The sequence below is a fragment of the Delphinapterus leucas genome, chromosome 15, assembly GCF_059928025.1.
Source record: "Delphinapterus leucas isolate spDelLeu-1000000601 "Yukka" chromosome 15, BTC_Dleu_Yukka2, whole genome shotgun sequence".
NCBI lineage: Eukaryota > Metazoa > Chordata > Mammalia > Artiodactyla > Monodontidae > Delphinapterus > Delphinapterus leucas.
This window is the reverse complement of record NC_143143.1, coordinates 6,756,669-6,772,973: the sequence shown is the minus strand read 5'-3', so window position 1 is coordinate 6,772,973 and position 16,305 is coordinate 6,756,669. Positions and strand designations below refer to the sequence as shown.

Genomic DNA, 16,305 nt, shown 5'->3' with positions numbered 1-16,305 from the left:
ACACACGACACATCCCTGGGCCTGGGAACATCAGACTCACGTTTATTAGGAGGGAAGGTGAGGAGAGGGAGGTCCCCTCGCCCTCACTCTCCTTAACATAGTACAGAGTCCCCAAGCCTCTGCCCTTCCCGGTAGGGGTGGGGAAGTGGGTGAGCAGACAGCCTTAGTTCTAGTGGCAATCAAGAGAGAGGCGGGGGGAGGTTTGCGTCTTCCTCATCACAGAGGCTCACGGCCCCATCCACCTCTGCCCCTCGCCCTCTGGCAGGCTCACACGTCAAGGGGCTCCCGGCCTCGGTTCTGCCTCTTCACCACAAACACCCTCTGTCCCGACACGGTCACCAGCAGCGTGTGTTCTCCAAAGACCACTGGAGGGGAGACACACCTTCCCCCGCCCCGGGAGAGGGAAGGGAGCAGAGAGTTAGTGGGGTGCGAAGGCCTCCCGGGGGTCACCACAAACTGGCTGGGCTCCAAAGCCAAAGAAATTTGACAGTTTCAAGCTCAGAGATTTGAAGATGAGAGGTCTCCATTAAATCCCCTTCTCTTGCTTTCTCATAATTCTGATGCAGGGGTGAATACCAAGGGGAACAGAGTGGCCAGAACCAGGGACCCCAGGGAGGTGGTGGGCAGCTGGTAGGAGACAGGTGCTTTTCCCTGAGAAGAGAAGCCTCGGGGAGCAGCACCCCCCAACACCGTCACCAGGGCCAGGGGCTCACCCGACAGGCGCTTGAAGGGTACGTTCATGCTGTGGTGCAGCCGGAAACCACAGGCCGTGCTGACCAGCTCAGAGATGGCGCTGGCTGCCTGCTCGTCATTCTCTAGATCCCCAGATGACTGCATGCAGACAGAGGAGGGAAGATGGCAGGAATTAGGGAACAGAATTGGGAGAAAATTCCAAGGACACTTTGGCTCTAGCACTTGTAACCTGCCTCCACTTTCCAATACCCCAAGGTCACCCCCAGTTTTGGAAAGACCCACCTGAAAACTGCCCTGTGACGTTGTTGCCCCTCTTGATGCCATCCTGTTTGTCAACCTTAAAATACCAGGCTTCCTCCTGGGAAGCAGTGACTCTCATCCATTTCTTTACTGACGCTGTTTTCCTAATCCCTGAATCTTGATTTCTCTCCCTGTTCCCACTTATTTGATAAAATCACATTCTCAAACATCAGTGCCCACCCACCACAGACTTGTCCCAGGCGCTGTCTTTTCCTCAGTCTTCCCGTTTGTTGCCCTGTCTGCAGAATCTGAAACATAAACATCCCCTTTGTCCCTGAACCCCTTCCTACTACCTAGCCCTTGGGTAATGATGTCACAGTGGCCTGGGCTTCCTCTTTTCTCGTGATGATCTCAACTTCCTCTTCCTACCTCCTCCCACTGAGTCAAATTCAGCACCCTTTGCTCTCTTGGACATTCTGTACCTCAGTTACCTCATCTGTAAATTGGGGACAACAATACCTATCTTATGGGCTTGTTGTGAGGGTTACGAGAGCATATTAGCAAGATGCTTAGAATAACTCCTAGCATTATATATTTAATTGCTATTATTCTATATCAAACTCAGTGTTTAAAGTTAAGCCACCAAAATTCCCCTTACCTCTCCCCCTCCGCAATCAACTTCCTTTCTTAAGTCCCTGTTTGCTAAGGCACCATCATTCTAGGCTTGAGTTCAAAGTCTTACAGCATGGAAAAGTTATCTCCTCTATTACCTATCTCTAGTCATTAGGAAGACATATCGATTCTTCCTTTAAAAATCTCTTCTCTCCTTGCTCCTTCTCACTGCCACCAGCTGTTTCATACCTAGATTTTGGCAACAGCATCCCTGCTTCTGAATCCCTCTCCTTCCGGCTCATCTTTACACCTAATAGAACAATTCCGCTCAATCACTTCATCAGCTCATGTTTCTGTTCAAAAACCCTTCAAAGCTCCTATTACCCGCCAAGATTAATCCACAGGTGTTAACCCAGCCTTGAAAGTCCTCCACAATCAGATATTTCCTTAACATATCCTCTTCTTCCCCCAAACATTTCCAAATCTTTTCAACATAAACCCACCAGCAATTCAGACAGGCTGATGTCACACTCCTGCAAATATGTCCACCTCCCAGCCCTGAATATGCTCTTTCTTTTCTGCCTGTTCACAACCATCCATCTTTTAAGGCCAGCTGAATTCTTGTCTCTTCCAAGAAAGTTTCCTTGCCAAAACACAAGTTATAACACGAAGGGCTGAATCCTTCACTCTCTGGACTCCTTCAGTTATCTTTACCACGTGCAATACTTTGAACTTTTAACCTTAAGCCTTGTCTCTCTAGCTGAACTTTTAACCTTAAGCCTTGTCTCTCCAGCTAGATTGAAAACTTCTAGAGCACTGACACTATATTGTACTGCAGAACAAAATACCAAAAGCCTCTTCAATAAATACCAAATAAAGACATACTCAAGAATAACTCAGGTAACGTCAGTTATCAACAAACCTGTAACTAGTCTGGCTTTGGTAAAGTCAGTAAACCTCTTTTACCTGAAAACAGTTACAGGACTAAGATTCCAGAGATAGATTAATTGATTTAATTCCTGAATTTAATTCCTATATGCCAGGCATGATACCAGGTAAAGATCAAGAACAGAGACAAATCAGGTTAAACTGGGCAACGTTAGAAGGCATCATCGGGCGATGTGTATTGGAGGAGCCCCCCCTCCCTTTTCCAGAACGCACCGCCAGCACTGCGCCTTCACTCAGCACCAGGTAGCCGAGCTGGTCTGGGATTCGCTCCAGCCCCTGGGTCAGTGCAGAAGTCTAGTGGGTAAAGATGCAATCAGTGAGCAGCAGGCTAAGAGAACAGCCCTTGGCAAACCCAAGTCTCTCTCTTGACAATGGCCCCCCAGGCCTCTTTCCCCAGCCTGGGCCCTTCCAGACCCTCTTCCCTCTACATGGCCTTCAACACTGATCTTCCTGAGCCTCCGTCAGTCCTCACTCTCTGCCCCTGGGCTCCACCGGCCTTCCACACCCCACCTTTGCTACCCCACAGACAACTCCCCTCAGCCCGGTCTCCAATTCCACCTGTGGCCCGCCGCTCCCCCTCAGATTACTCCCCAGCCTCTATACACCCTCCCACCGTCCCCTGCTCAGCCCTCTACGTCGCCACCCCTCCATCTCCATTCCCTCTCGGTCCCGGGGCGGATAGGAGGTGAGGGCGGAGTGCAGGCTCAGGACTGGGCGACCAAAGAGATGGGGGGGGGTAGGGACACCGAACCCCCGGCGCGTAGTCCCGCGCATGCGTCCTCACTCACCATCGCAGCCTTAGGTGCTGGGGGGCGCTCACTGCCAGACGTAGCTTCCGGCTCCAGTCCCAGGTGACGTGATTCCACCCGGCGGTCTCCTCCTCCTGCCTTGCACCGCCCGACTTGAGTCCCGCCCCCAGAATGCGGATTGGAGAGTGGCTACGTCATCAGACTTACTCTGCCAGTGTGGAGCGCCGCTTCCCGGAGGCGCACGCGGATTGGCCGCAGATCCTCTTTAACATTCATCTCCTCTTCCCTCAGCCCCAAAGCGCCGAGATGGGGGGCATGTCGGCGGAGGGGCGGGCCTGGGGGGGCGGGGCCGGAGGGAGGAGGTTGGGCTAAGGGTTTGTGCTTGCGCACACAGGCGGTCCGGGTTCCACCTAGGGCTAGACCCCCCGCAGTGGGACAGTGAGAGAATAGAGTAAAAAAACGTGAAATGCAGATGAAGAGCTATTCAAGTGCTACTCTTGTGCCTACTCCGGGCAGCTCTCTAAGACAGAAATTTGTTCCCAAAGTGGTTTTTTGTCCTGGGATTCTGTAAGAAACGGTGTGATGGTGCATTGATCCCTCGCTAGCCAAGGCAGCTGCAATACTGAATATTCTCTGCCAGGAATAATTAGAAAATGACCTTGGAGTCATTTTTAAATATATGAGTGTCATAGAAATTTTTTGTTTTAATTTGAATAGTTTTTAGGGCTGCTGCAATGTTAATGTGGGTGAGGGAAAATGATAAGTAGTAATGAAACAGTAAATACTTGATGAGGATGTGGAGAAATTGGAGCCCTCATACATTGCTGGCAAGAACGTAAAATAGTGCAGTTGCTGTGGGAAACAGATTGGCAAGTTTCCTCTAAAAGTTAAATATAGAGTTACTATATTTATAAATGAAAATTAGATGTAGAAAAGTTAAATATGACCTAAAAATTCCACTCCTAAATACATACCAAAGAGGGTTGAAAACATACATTCACACAAAACTTGTACACAAATGTTTATAACAGCATTATTGACAATAGCCCCGAAATGGAAACAACCTAAATATCCATAAACTGAAGGCTGGATAAATGAAATGTGGCATGTCCATACAGTGGAATACTATCCAGCTATAAAAAGGAATCAAGTACGGATCTGTGCTACAACATGGATAAACCTTGAAAACATTATGCTAAGTGAAAGAAATCAGACACACAAGGCCACATATTGTCTGGTTGTATTTATGTGAGATGTCTACGCTGGGCAAATCCAAAGAGACAGAAAGCAGATTAGTGGTTGCCAGGAGCTGAGTGGAGGGGGAAATGGGGAGTGACTAATGGGTGTGAAGATTCTTTTTGGGTGATGAAAACGTTCTGGAATTATAGAGTGATGATGGTTGCACAACCTTGTGAATGTAATGAAAACCACTGCATTGTAAAGCTTAAAAGGGTGAATTTTACAGTATGTGAATCATTTCAACAACATAAAACAAAGTGTTGTTGCTTGAGGAGAAAACTAATTAGAGAAGATGGATGCCTTTTTTTAAAGATGAGGTATGTTTATAATATAAAATTTAAATTGGAGGAGGATGTAGAGAAAGTTCTGTGGGGATGCTTGATTTGCAAAGCCTTCCCTGGCCTTGGATATTGATGACAGTTTGTGGTACCAATTTTTTTTTTTTTTTTTTGCACATACTGGTTCTGAGCGTTTTCATCTGTATACCGGCCTAACCCACTCATCCCAGATACTATACAGATGAGGAAGTGGAAACAAGAGAGATTGAGCCTTGCTCACGGCACACAGCTGGCAAGTGGCAGAGCCAGATTCCAGTCTAAGTCGGCTGGTGCTGAGGCTGATGCTTTTTCCATTGCTCCGTTGGCCAACTACTTTTTTATTTTTTAAGCTACATTTAATTTTACCTCAGAAATTCCCTGTTCTCATTTTACTTAACACAGAGGAAACTTTTACAGGACCTTGCTCATCAGCCATCATTAGAATTGTCTCATTTTCACAAACAGCTTGAATCATACTACTGATGTAGGGAGCAAAGTTTTTCATCCTTTCATTCAACTGGTGTTATTGAGGACCTTCTATGTACCAGACCCTCTTCTTGGAATTGAAGATACAGCAGTGAATAGAAATAAGACATATTTTTTTTATTGTTTTCAAGTTGTGAGGAAGAGGGTGAGTCAGATAATAGATAAATATATTAAGTGGTGAAAAGTGCTATGAAGAAAAATGAAGCAAAGTTTCCACTCACAAGACCCAGACCTAGTGAATTCTGTAAAACAGACCTTATTAAAATAATTCCTTTCTTTCCTTAGCCTCCCCACAGTTCAGTTACTTTTCTACAATCACCTCTTTTTGTTCTATCTGGTATAAAAGCACATAGATCTGGCCATTTCTTTGGGTCTTCATTTTCTTGTGAGGGCTCCCACGTCACGTAAAACTTGTACTAAGTAAGCCTGTATGCTTTTCTCCTGCTACTCTGTTTTATGTCAATTCGCAGACCCAGCTGAAAACCCTAAGAGGGTAGAGGTAAAAAAATTTGCCTGCCCTACACTGTGAAGGTACTTCTAAGGTAGGATGAGTATTTAATTTTGAACAAAGCACATTAGCCTCCATAATGTGGATGGGCTTCATCCAACCGGTTGAAGACCTTAAGGGAAAAGACTGAGGTCTCCGGAAAAGAAGGAATTTTCATCAAGACTTGAATAACATAGAAACCCTCCCGAGTTCTGGCCTGTTGCCCTGTGGATTTCACACTCAAAACTGCAATATCAGCTCTTGCCTGAATTTCCAGCCTGCTGACCTAACCTACAGATTCGAGACTTGCCAGTCCCCACACTTTGTGAGCTAATTCCTTAAAATAAATACTCTCTCTCTCCCTCCACCCCCCTTCGCCTTATTCTCTGGAGAACCCTAATACAGTGGTTAACTTATGGCTGGTTTCTGTGGGTTTGGCATCTTTGCTGCCTCGGTTAGCATTCTTTTTCTTTTCGATTCTGATTTTTTTGGGGTGGTTGTTGTTTGCTTTGAAACTAGACGTCCTTGCCTCTTATTTTCCTAGTACCAATTCTTACCCTATCAAACAGCCATCAACAAACTTCCCAACCCCAAGTCTGCCTTTCTTGATTCTCTTAACCTTGACCCACCCCTTCAACCAGCACTTTTCAAAGACTACAGTGCAATTAAATTGTTAAAAATTAATTTTTAAAAAGACTATAGGGTAAGAGTCAGAGTCATGTGCTTTGACCCCATAACTGCTCAGCTTGTAAGTGAGCGAGGCAGGCAAACAAAGTGTCACAGTGATGTGTAGTAAGTGCTACACTAGAAATGAGCCCCTTAGGACCCATGGAACAAGGTGTGTGCATTGGGAGGGGTCGAGTGCTACACTAGAAATGAGCCCCTTAGGACCGATGGGACAAGGTGTGTGCATTGGGAGGGGTCGAGTTGGGGGTAAATTTTAAAATGTGTGGTTTCCAGTCAGGAGGCTCTGCTAGGCTGAGAGACGGGGTGTTGGGATCTTTTGGAAACGGCTGAGAAAGGAGGAGGCCAGCTCCACCACTGGGATGGACGAAAACATGTTATTTCACGCCTCACGATTTGTTCCCTCCTTTTCAAAAGAAGGAAGGGCAAAGAGCAAAGTTAGAGACCACGAGGCCGAAACAAAAAGTCTCTAAAAACCAGAAGGAAATCCTGGGAGCAGCTGGAATAATATAGAAAAAAATTATTCAATTTGTAGGTTAGCAACGTGCTAGGTAACTGAGGTAGACACTGGAATTTCAAGGTGGACCAGGTCCTCATCTTCAAGGAACTCATTGTCTAAAATAAGCTCAGTGAGCACTCACCAGCGTATTCTTTTTTCTTTCTTTCTTTCTTTTCATTTTATGTGTATTTACATAATCGAAAAATTAAATTGTGGCTATTACAAATGCTATGTGTCATCCAGTTTGCACTGTTCATAGTCATCAGTTTTCTCCCATGTCAGTGTCACATCTCCCAGTCTCTAAGGCTACTTAGCATTCCAGGATTCAGGTATCACAACTGATCTAATCGTGCCCATTATCTTCATCACAATATTCTTAATATTCTTCCTCAAGGTATACAGATACTTGCACAGCGAACTCCCTCAGGGTCTCCGTCCAGTTTTCACCTTATCCGAGAACCTGATCCTGTCCCCTTGATAGAAAACAGCACACCCACCACCACCCTGACCTTCTACATCCTCTCACCTGACTTTGTTATTAAACTTTATTCAAAAGCAGAAACTAACACACCATTGTAAAGCAATTATACTCCAATAAAGACGTTAAAAAAAAACCTTTATTCAAGCATAATATACATACAGGAAAAGTTCACACATCATAAATGTACAGCACAGTACCTCTTCACAAACTGAACGCACATGTACCAGCATCCAGATGAAAAAACAGCATTACAGCTCCCGAAGCACCCTTCTTGTCCAGTCTCAACCTTTCTCCCATGGAGAAAGGGACTTCTAACAGCATTGAGTAGTTTTGCCTGTTTCTGTACTTGACATAAATGGAATCACACAGAATGTACTCTTGTGTGATTGACTCCTCTCATTTACCATCAAGGTTGTGTGATTCATTCATGTTGCCATGTGGGGGTTTCGTTCGTTCATTCTCATTGCTCTATAGTGTTTCATTGTGTGCATGTGACACAATTTATTTGTCCATCCAACCATTGATGGGCACTTGGGTAGTTTCCAATTGTGAGTTATTAGGACTAAAGCTTCCATGAATGATCCAGTTCATGTCTTTTGGTGAACATACGTACACATTTCTGTTGGGTAAATACCTTGGGGTGAAATTGCTGGGTCACAAGACCTACTTTATTTTTTTAAGATTTTTAAAAATTATTGAACCTTTTATGTATTAATAACAGTGTGTATGTATGCACACACACACAGAGTGAGAAAGAGAGAGAGAGAGAGAGAGACACACTTAGATCTTAAGAAATAGAATATTACTGCCATAGACCATTCAGGCGGCTATAAAAGAATAGACTGGGTGGTTTATAAACAACAAACATTTATTTCTCACAGTTCTGGAGGCTGGGAAGTCCAAGATCAAGGCGCTAGCCGATTTGGTGTCTGGCAAATGTCCACTTCCCGTTTCACAGATGACATCTGTGCTGTGTCCTCACATGGTGGAAGGTGTGAGAGGTCTCTGGGGTCTATTTTCTTTTCTTTTCTTTTTTAACAGATCTTTATTGGAGTATAATTGCTTCACAATACTATGTTAGTTTCTGTTGTACAACAAAGTGAATCAGCCATATGCATACATATATCCCCATATCCCCTCCCTCTTGAGCCTCCCTCCCACCCACCCTATCCCACCCCTGTAGGTTGTTGCAAAGCACCGAGCTGATCTCCCTGTGCTATGCTGCTGCTTCCCACTAGCTGTCTATTTTACATTTGGTAGTGTATATATGTCCATGCCACTCTCACTTTGCCCCAGCTTCCCCCTCCCCGCCGTGTCCTCAAGACCATTCTCTGTGTACGTCTTTATTCCTGCCCTGCCACTAGGTTCATCAGTACCTTTTTTTTTTTTTTTTAATTCTGTATACATGAATTAGCATACGGTATTGGTTTTTCTCTTTCTGACTTACTTCACTCTGTATGACTCCAGGTCCATCCATCTCACTACAAATAACTCAATTTCGTTTCTTTTTATGGCTGAGTAATATTCCATTGTATATATGTGCCACATCTTCTTTATCCATTCATCTGTCGATGGATACTTAGGTTCCTTCCATGTCCTGGCTATTGTAAATAGTGCTGCAATGAACACTGTGGTACATGTCTCTCTTTGAATTATGGTTTTCTCAGGGTATATGCCCAGTAGTGGGATTGCTGGGTCGTATGGTAGTTCTATTTTTAGTTTTTTAAAGGAAACTCCATACTGTTCTCCATAGCAGTTGTATCAATTTACATTCCCACCAACAGTGCAGGAGGTTTCCCTTATCACCACACCCTTTCCAACATTTATTGTTTCTAGATTTTTTGATAATGGCCATTCTGACTGGTGTGAGGTGACACCTCATTGTAGTTTTGATTTGCATTTCTCTAATAATTAGTGATGTTGAGCAGCTTTTCATGTGCCTCTTGGCTATCTGTATATCTTCTTTGGTGAAATGTCTATTTAGGTCTTCCACCCATTTTTTAATTGGACTGTTTGTTTTTTTGATTTTGAGCTCCATGAGCTGTTTGTATGTTTGGGAGATTAATCCTTTGTCCATTGTTTCATTTGCAAATATTTTCTCCCATTCTGAGGGTTGTCTTTTTATCTTGTTTATGGTTTCCTTTGCTGTGCAAAAGCTTTTAAGTTTAATTAGGTCCCATTTGTTTATTTTTGTTTTTATTTTCATTACTCTAGGAGGTGGGTCAAAAAAGATCTTGCTGTGGTTTATGTCAAAGAGTGTTTTTCCTATGTTTTCCTCTAAGAGTTTTATAGTGTCTGGTCTTACATTTAGGTCTTTAATCCATTTGGAGTTTATTTTTGTGTATGGTGTTAGGGAGTGTTCTAATTTCATTCTTTTACATGTAGCTGTCCTGTTTTCCCAGCACCACTTATTGAAGAGGCTGTCTTTTTTCCATTGTGTGTTCTTGCCTCCTTTGTCATAAATTAGGTGACCATATGTGCATGGGTTTACCTCTGGGCTTTCTATCCTGTACCACTGATCTATATTTCTGTTTTTGTGCCAGTTCCATACTGTCTTGATTACTGTAGCTTTGTAGTATAGTTTAAGTTGGGGAGCCGGATTCCTCCAGCTCCATTTTTCTTTCTCAAGATTGCTTTGGCTATTTGGGGTCTTTTGTTTTTCCATATGAATTGTAAAATTTTTATTCTAATTCTGTGAAGAATGCCATTGGTAGTTTGATAGGAATTGCATTGAATCATTAGATTTCTTTGGGTAGTATAGTCATTTTCACAATACTGATTCTTGCAATCCAAGAACATGGTATATTTCTCCATCTATTTATGTCATCTTTGATTTCTTTCATCAGTGTTTTATAGTTTTCTGAGTACAAGTCTTTTGCTCGGGTCTATTTTCAAGGGTGTTCAAGCCATTCATGAGGGCTCCACCCTCATGACCTAAGCACTTCCCAAAGTCCCCACCTCCAAATACCATCAAATTAAGGATTAATATGAATCTGGCAGGTTGGGGATGCAGAGAGACACAAACATTCAGTCTATAGCAACTATCAACTCTTTGAAACCCTTTGTGTGTCTCTCTATCCCATCCCCCTCTCTACCCCAGAAGTAACCATTATTTCAAATTTTTTTGGTCACTTCCTTGATCTTCTTTATCATTTTGAGATAGATTTCTAAATAATACATAGCTTTGTTTTTCATGTTTCTGCCAAAGAAGTGGTAAAACCTACATGTTTTTATACCAGGTTGAGCAAAGGGGTGATTGTGGAAAAGTAACTAAACTGTGGAAAGACAGGAATTATTTTAATAAGGTCTGTTTTACAGAATTTTCCAAGTCTTAACTTCCCATCCTCGATGATAAGAATGTTACTTTCCTTCTGGTAGGAGGTGGACACATCTTCCATATGAAGGTCTTATCTCCTGCTTTCAGGAAGAAAAAGGGGAGAGTCGGAGCATCCTTCTTGCACCTACTGGTAAAAATACCTTTAGCGCAAAGTAATTTTTATGTCAAAGAGGCATATTTTGGGGCAACGTATTCTGGTTTCCTTCAACAGGAACATCTAGACTGGTGTTTGACCAGACAACTGGGCACACCAACCTAGCCAAACTGGCATATAAAATGAACCATCACAGCCACAAAACCCCAAGAGGTTGCGTGCCCATTTGCTGTGATGGTTTTCATGGCAGCATTCATACCTGGGCCTGTAAAAGGGTTCTTGGACTTCACTGCTATGTGTGTGTGTTGCAGGGCGGTCCCCACACTAACAAGGAACTCTTGGGGCACCAGCTGGGAGTCTGAGAATTCAACAAAATTCCACTCGATTCTGACACTATCTACCTAGAGATAGCATCAGATTACACAGTTTAAGGGCTCAGTCTACAAGACTGCCCCATCCCCCACTTCAGAGACCAGTCAAAGCCCAGGTTAACGCCTGTGTTTTTGATCAACTGGCTCTAGATTGGAGGTTCCAACAACCCCCTCCTCGGGTTTGATTAATTTGCTGGAGTGGCTCACAAAACTCTGAGAAAGATTTTGCTTGCTAGATCACTGGTTTATCATAAAAGGATGGAACTCAGGAAGAGCCAGATGGAAGAGAGGCACAGGGCAAGGTATGGGGAAAGGGCAGTGGAGCTTCCATCCTCTCTCCGAGTGAAAAATTCTTCCTGAATCTCCAACCCAGAAGTTCTCCAAATCCCGTCCTTTTGAGTTTTTATGGAGACTTCCTTACAGTCATGATTGATTAAATCATTGACCATTGGTGTAGGAGGTGGGGATGGTGAGACTGAAAGTTCCAACCCCCTAATCCCTTGGTTGGCTCCAATGACAACCAGTCCAGAACCTCAGAGTCACCTCATCAACATAACAAAAGACACCTTTGTTGCTCTCCTCACTTAGGAAACTCTAAGGGTTTTAGGAGCTCTGTGCCAGAAATGGGACAAAGACCAAATATATATTTCTTATCATAAATCACAGTATCACAGGCAGCACTCCTGGGTGATCCTTCCCACTTTCCCTTTTTTACCCCTGCCCCTACTCAGGAGTATTATGGGATAACTGAGCAAAAGGGAAGGAATGTGCTTTGTAAGAACATATCTTGGAGGAAGCTTGGGGAACCAGAAGGGTAGGAGGCATTTGGGGTCTGGGACCTGGCAGCCTGCAAGCGCCATGTAATGTTGCAGAGTCCACTTCCTTGGTTCTCTGTGGCCAAGAGGGGCCAAGACTATGTGACCTATGCAGGCTCTCTTAAAGCCCAAGCCATCTCCATTTCTCAAATTTAGTAGTATGTGAAAACCAAAGAGAAGCAAAAGCAGGGTTCCAAAATTGTGGCACGATTGAACTAGATACATTTAACAAATGAATGCTTTTAACAGGGAGACATTACAAACCTTTATAATTTTGATAGTCATGCAATAATTACAGGGTTTACAAAGTTAATCCTTGAGGCAGGATGCTGTAATGAGACACCGGTTAAACTGTAGGCTGAAAGTCTCCTTCCTTTATAGTGGGCATGTCTCTGGCTGAAGATATGACCAACCCCCTTTTGGGGACTGTTCAAAACCTACATTTGAGGCTCTTCATGAATGAGGCCCAAGAAAAGAATCCCTCTCGCTCTGGCTAGGCTCCAGATACAGCTTTAACATGCCTCAATTTCTAGTTATTCTTATGACCCTAAGGAAGGGGTCCCAGACAGAATAAGTAATGTGGTCATGAGTCACATCCTCAGCCCTGGCCACATACTTTTTTTCCACACTCAACTGAATTTATAGTTCCTTCTAGGACTATACGTTTCCTAGGACTGGAAAAGATTCATTCATTTATTAAGTTAGCTTAAATCATCTAAGATCCTACAGCAGTCTGCTTTTCCTGTATTTAGAAATACTAAAATTTAGGAAAGTGTACTAAGTTCAAAGTTCATAATGCTTTGAAGTATTTTTATGCTCTGAATGTTTACATTTTTTTGTCAGTTTCTTGCCATGTGGTAACTATACAACCTGCCTAAAGACAAATATTTTTCTACTGGTATTTCAACTTGTGACCTAAATGTTTAGACATTCAGAATGAGAAGACTGTCCAGATTTGAGAAATGAGGCTTTATTTATAGAGGTTTTTAGTAACTTATAAAACTAACAGCGTTTGACAAAGATTGCCAAGCTTTATAGTCAGAGATCAAGGGCTGTCCGCAGCAGGGAAGAACAGTTTAGAAAAATTATGAGCTATCCTATTTTTAGGTAGGTTATGAATGTTATCTGTCTGAGTGAATTCTTATGCCTTGATCAGAGGTAATAGCTATACAAAGTAGTTGCTTACCTTGGCTTTCAAGTCTGACTGTAAAACTGCAAATTTTGACATAGTTTAGTTTATTAACAGCCTTCTTAGAAGGTTCCACTGTATAATTATTTAGCTAAAATCACTAGCTTTGGGAATTGTTTAATTGATAATGCTGTTCATTGTGATTTTTACCTGTAAGCAGCCTACTTTAAATTATTTGTTATAGCCAAGAGAAATGTCTCTAAAAACAGTTTTATCATTTTTAGTGTACATCTATCCATTGTCTGCCCCTATGCTCTATTTTTCCTCCTGGTTACTTATGGCTAGAATGGACATTCCTGTGCAACTGCTCCAGTTGATTGCATATGTAATGGATGATCTACCTAACTTATGTTGTCTTAGAATTTTTGCCCTCGAGGAGAAAGTATGGATCACTTTCTTTGGCAACAGGGCTTGTAAGGTGAGAGGTTTGGTGGCCTTGTTCTAGGTCCTTTGGTGGAAGCCAGCCTCTGCAGGAAGAGAATGCAGAGCTTGGAGATGGACATCATTTGAGGTTATGTTGTAGAGAGATTTCATGGTGGGGGTTTGGTAAATGAAAGGTCACACGGAAGATTTAACTGAGATGGTGAAATGGCATATCTACAGACTCGTGTTTTCCTATCTATGAAGTATTGAAGTGAGTCTGTTTTTCGAATTCTGGATTGCAGCCCTTCAGCAGTTCAGGATCAGCATTAATCACTGACACCTCCCCCCACGGCCCCAGCCCTGCCCCACACAGAAACTATCGGTGCATCTTATGTAATTATTTCTTGGTACTTTTGTTTCAGTAATATATAGGTGCACTGGTGTCACCAGTGTTCGGGGCCCTGTGGATTTGGTAGAAGCAGCATGCATCCTTGCTGCTATGGTTCCATTCAGTCTAATTGTTTGAAAAGTCGATAATGCATCGCTTTAGAACCTACTTGGTGGACCAGGGAAATGAGACGGTAGAACACTGCCAACAGTTGCTGTAGCAAGTGGCCTCCTTTTCATCTTGTTCCACCTATCTATGTAGTCCTGTGTAAAGAAAATGTTTATGTACGCTTCAGTGACTCGGTGAAAAGCTACTAAATTGGGTCCTTATCTCATGTAAATTTTTAAATTGGCTTGTGCTGTGGTGCTTCTGATTAATTCTAAAATGGAGCTTGTAGTTCTTAAATTTGTTGTGTGCTAGAAATACCTGAGACTAGCTCTGCTCCCACCCTGAACAATACTAAAATTGAAAACTGGGAAATGTGTCTCAGGACACTCTTTTCAAAAGTTCCCCGAGATGATTCTGACACAGCCGGTCATCACCAGTTGGTGGAAAGTTTAACAACTTTGGACCTACATCTAGTTTTAGTTGTCTTAAAACTGCATGTCATTTTGTATTATCTTTTAACTTGTTCCATTTCTGTTTCAGGCTATACTCTTCAGTGAGGGGAGAGGGTTGTGTATTTCATCACCAACAGAAGACTTCCATATACTTGAGCATAGCAAAGTGACGACTGCTCTGTCTTATCACTGTCCGTAGTCTTTAGAGAAGGTTTTGTTGCTGTTGTCTGTTGTTGGTAAAGTTAAAATATATAGGCAGTAATGATGCAAAAAAGTTAACACGCAATGTCTAGTAAAATCTTACTAATTTATACATGGACATGGCATATATGAATTAAATGTATGAAAAGAAGATGATAAGTGCTATGGGGAAAAAAAAGCAAAAGTAGATCAGGGCAAATGGGATCCAGAGTGTGCTGCAGTATTAAATAGGGTGGTCATGGTGGGTCTCTCTGAGGAGACATTGACAAGAGTCGAGCGAAGACTGGAAGGAGGTGAAGTCCGCCTGGAGGAAACCCGGGACAGAGTATCCGCGGCAGAGGTAAAATAATGCCAAGGCTCAGTGTGCGCACGGATGTGTGTGCCTGATGTACTGGAGAATCGGCAGAGAGGCCAGTGTGGAACTTTCTGTGTTCAGGGAGGTAATGGGCCCGATCTCATAGGGGCATATGTAGGAATTTGATGTTTTCCTCTGAATTAGTGGTTGTCAACTTTTTAAAAATTATCATGCCCCTTAGGAAACTTTCTAGACAATTTTATTTTCCTAATGGCTATCCTTTCATAAAATCTTAATACCACAGATATAACATATATTTGTTTATGTACAGTGGCCCTTTGGAGGGCCACTAACCGTTGCACAATAATATCCAAGATTCTTTTCACTCCCTGCCCCCCGCCCCAAACCACTTTTATCTCCTTGGAGATGATACTGCTCCTGTTGAGAATATATGTTCTGAGTGAAATTTTATAGTTGGTCCTGCCTGTCACAATTGGGGGACATCCTGGGGTGGTGGGTGATGGCCCTGAATCACTCTGAGAGGCTGCTCAGGACCCTGGCAGGAGCAAAGGAAACTTTACTTTCTTACAACCCATAATTCAGACCCACTTTTTTTTCATACATTAAAAAAAATTCGAATGTGGACATGAATTTACCTCTTGCCTCTTTGGTAGGAAAACCCCTCCCACAAATCCCATGCCCGTTGCTCTCATTTTTTGTTTCCTTGTGCTTTATTTCACTTCCCCCCATGACCAAGTGAGTAATTGTGATCCTCGGTGGGGGACCCATTTTACCTCCTCCCCTTCACACCCACCATGTGGGCACCAGTGCACTTGCACAGAATTCCTAATGCTATTGATCATGCTTTCCTGCCCCAAATGCACTGAGAGCCCAGAGTGGTGAAGGGCAGTAGGGAAAGGAGAGGGAGTAGGGTAGAGAGGAGGGAGAAAAACAAAGCAAGAGAGAAGTAAAGGGTGAGTAGGTCAGGGTTGGGAAGTGTTTGGGATGAGAAGATGCTAATTATTGCCACACAGCTGGTACCCTGCAACCCCCTCTCGCCTGATAGGGAGACCTCTCAGTGATCCTGTAAGCCCTCTCCCAAGACTACAATGAAAACAAAGCTAGCAAACTCTGAATTCGGTTATAAGTCTGAACTCTCTAGTCAGGTTTAAAAGAATACGTCATGATCTGGCTGTAATCTTCCATTCTGGCTGCATCTTCTGCCTCTGTCTTCCTGGGATTATCCGTTTTTCTCTC

General features: G+C 43.2%; 2 protein-coding genes across 2 annotated transcripts in view; both read right to left on the bottom strand.

Annotated features, from left to right (window-relative positions):
- Positions 1–21: 21 nt before the first annotated feature.
- On the bottom strand, positions 22–3,390 carry LAMTOR4 (late endosomal/lysosomal adaptor, MAPK and MTOR activator 4). The gene is made up of 4 exons (XM_022587900.3): positions 3,282–3,390; positions 2,707–2,787; positions 714–831; positions 22–365 (listed from the first exon to the last, which is right to left on the bottom strand). Exons 1-4 carry the CDS (start codon positions 3,282–3,284, stop codon positions 268–270), a joined length of 300 nt encoding a protein of 99 aa, XP_022443608.1. The 5' UTR covers positions 3,285–3,390; the 3' UTR covers positions 22–267.
- A 4,163-nt stretch (positions 3,391–7,553) lies between these two features.
- MBLAC1 (metallo-beta-lactamase domain containing 1) overlaps positions 7,554–16,305 on the bottom strand; it is a 60,488-nt gene continuing 51,736 nt past the window's right edge. Inside the window, exon 3 of the mRNA XM_089895716.1 lies at positions 7,554–16,305. This exon is cut by the window's right edge and continues 24,048 nt beyond it. The gene's annotated coding sequence lies outside the window, so the exon portion shown is untranslated.

Coding starts and splice junctions, on each gene's coding strand:
- LAMTOR4 (XM_022587900.3), bottom strand. Junction 832..2,706: donor GTGAAGGCGCAGTGCTGGCG/GTGCGTTCTGGA, acceptor GTCTGCATGCAG/TCATCTGGGGATCTAGAGAA. Junction 366..713: donor ACCCTTCAAGCGCCTGTCGG/GTGAGCCCCTGG, acceptor TCTCCCCTCCAG/TGGTCTTTGGAGAACACACG.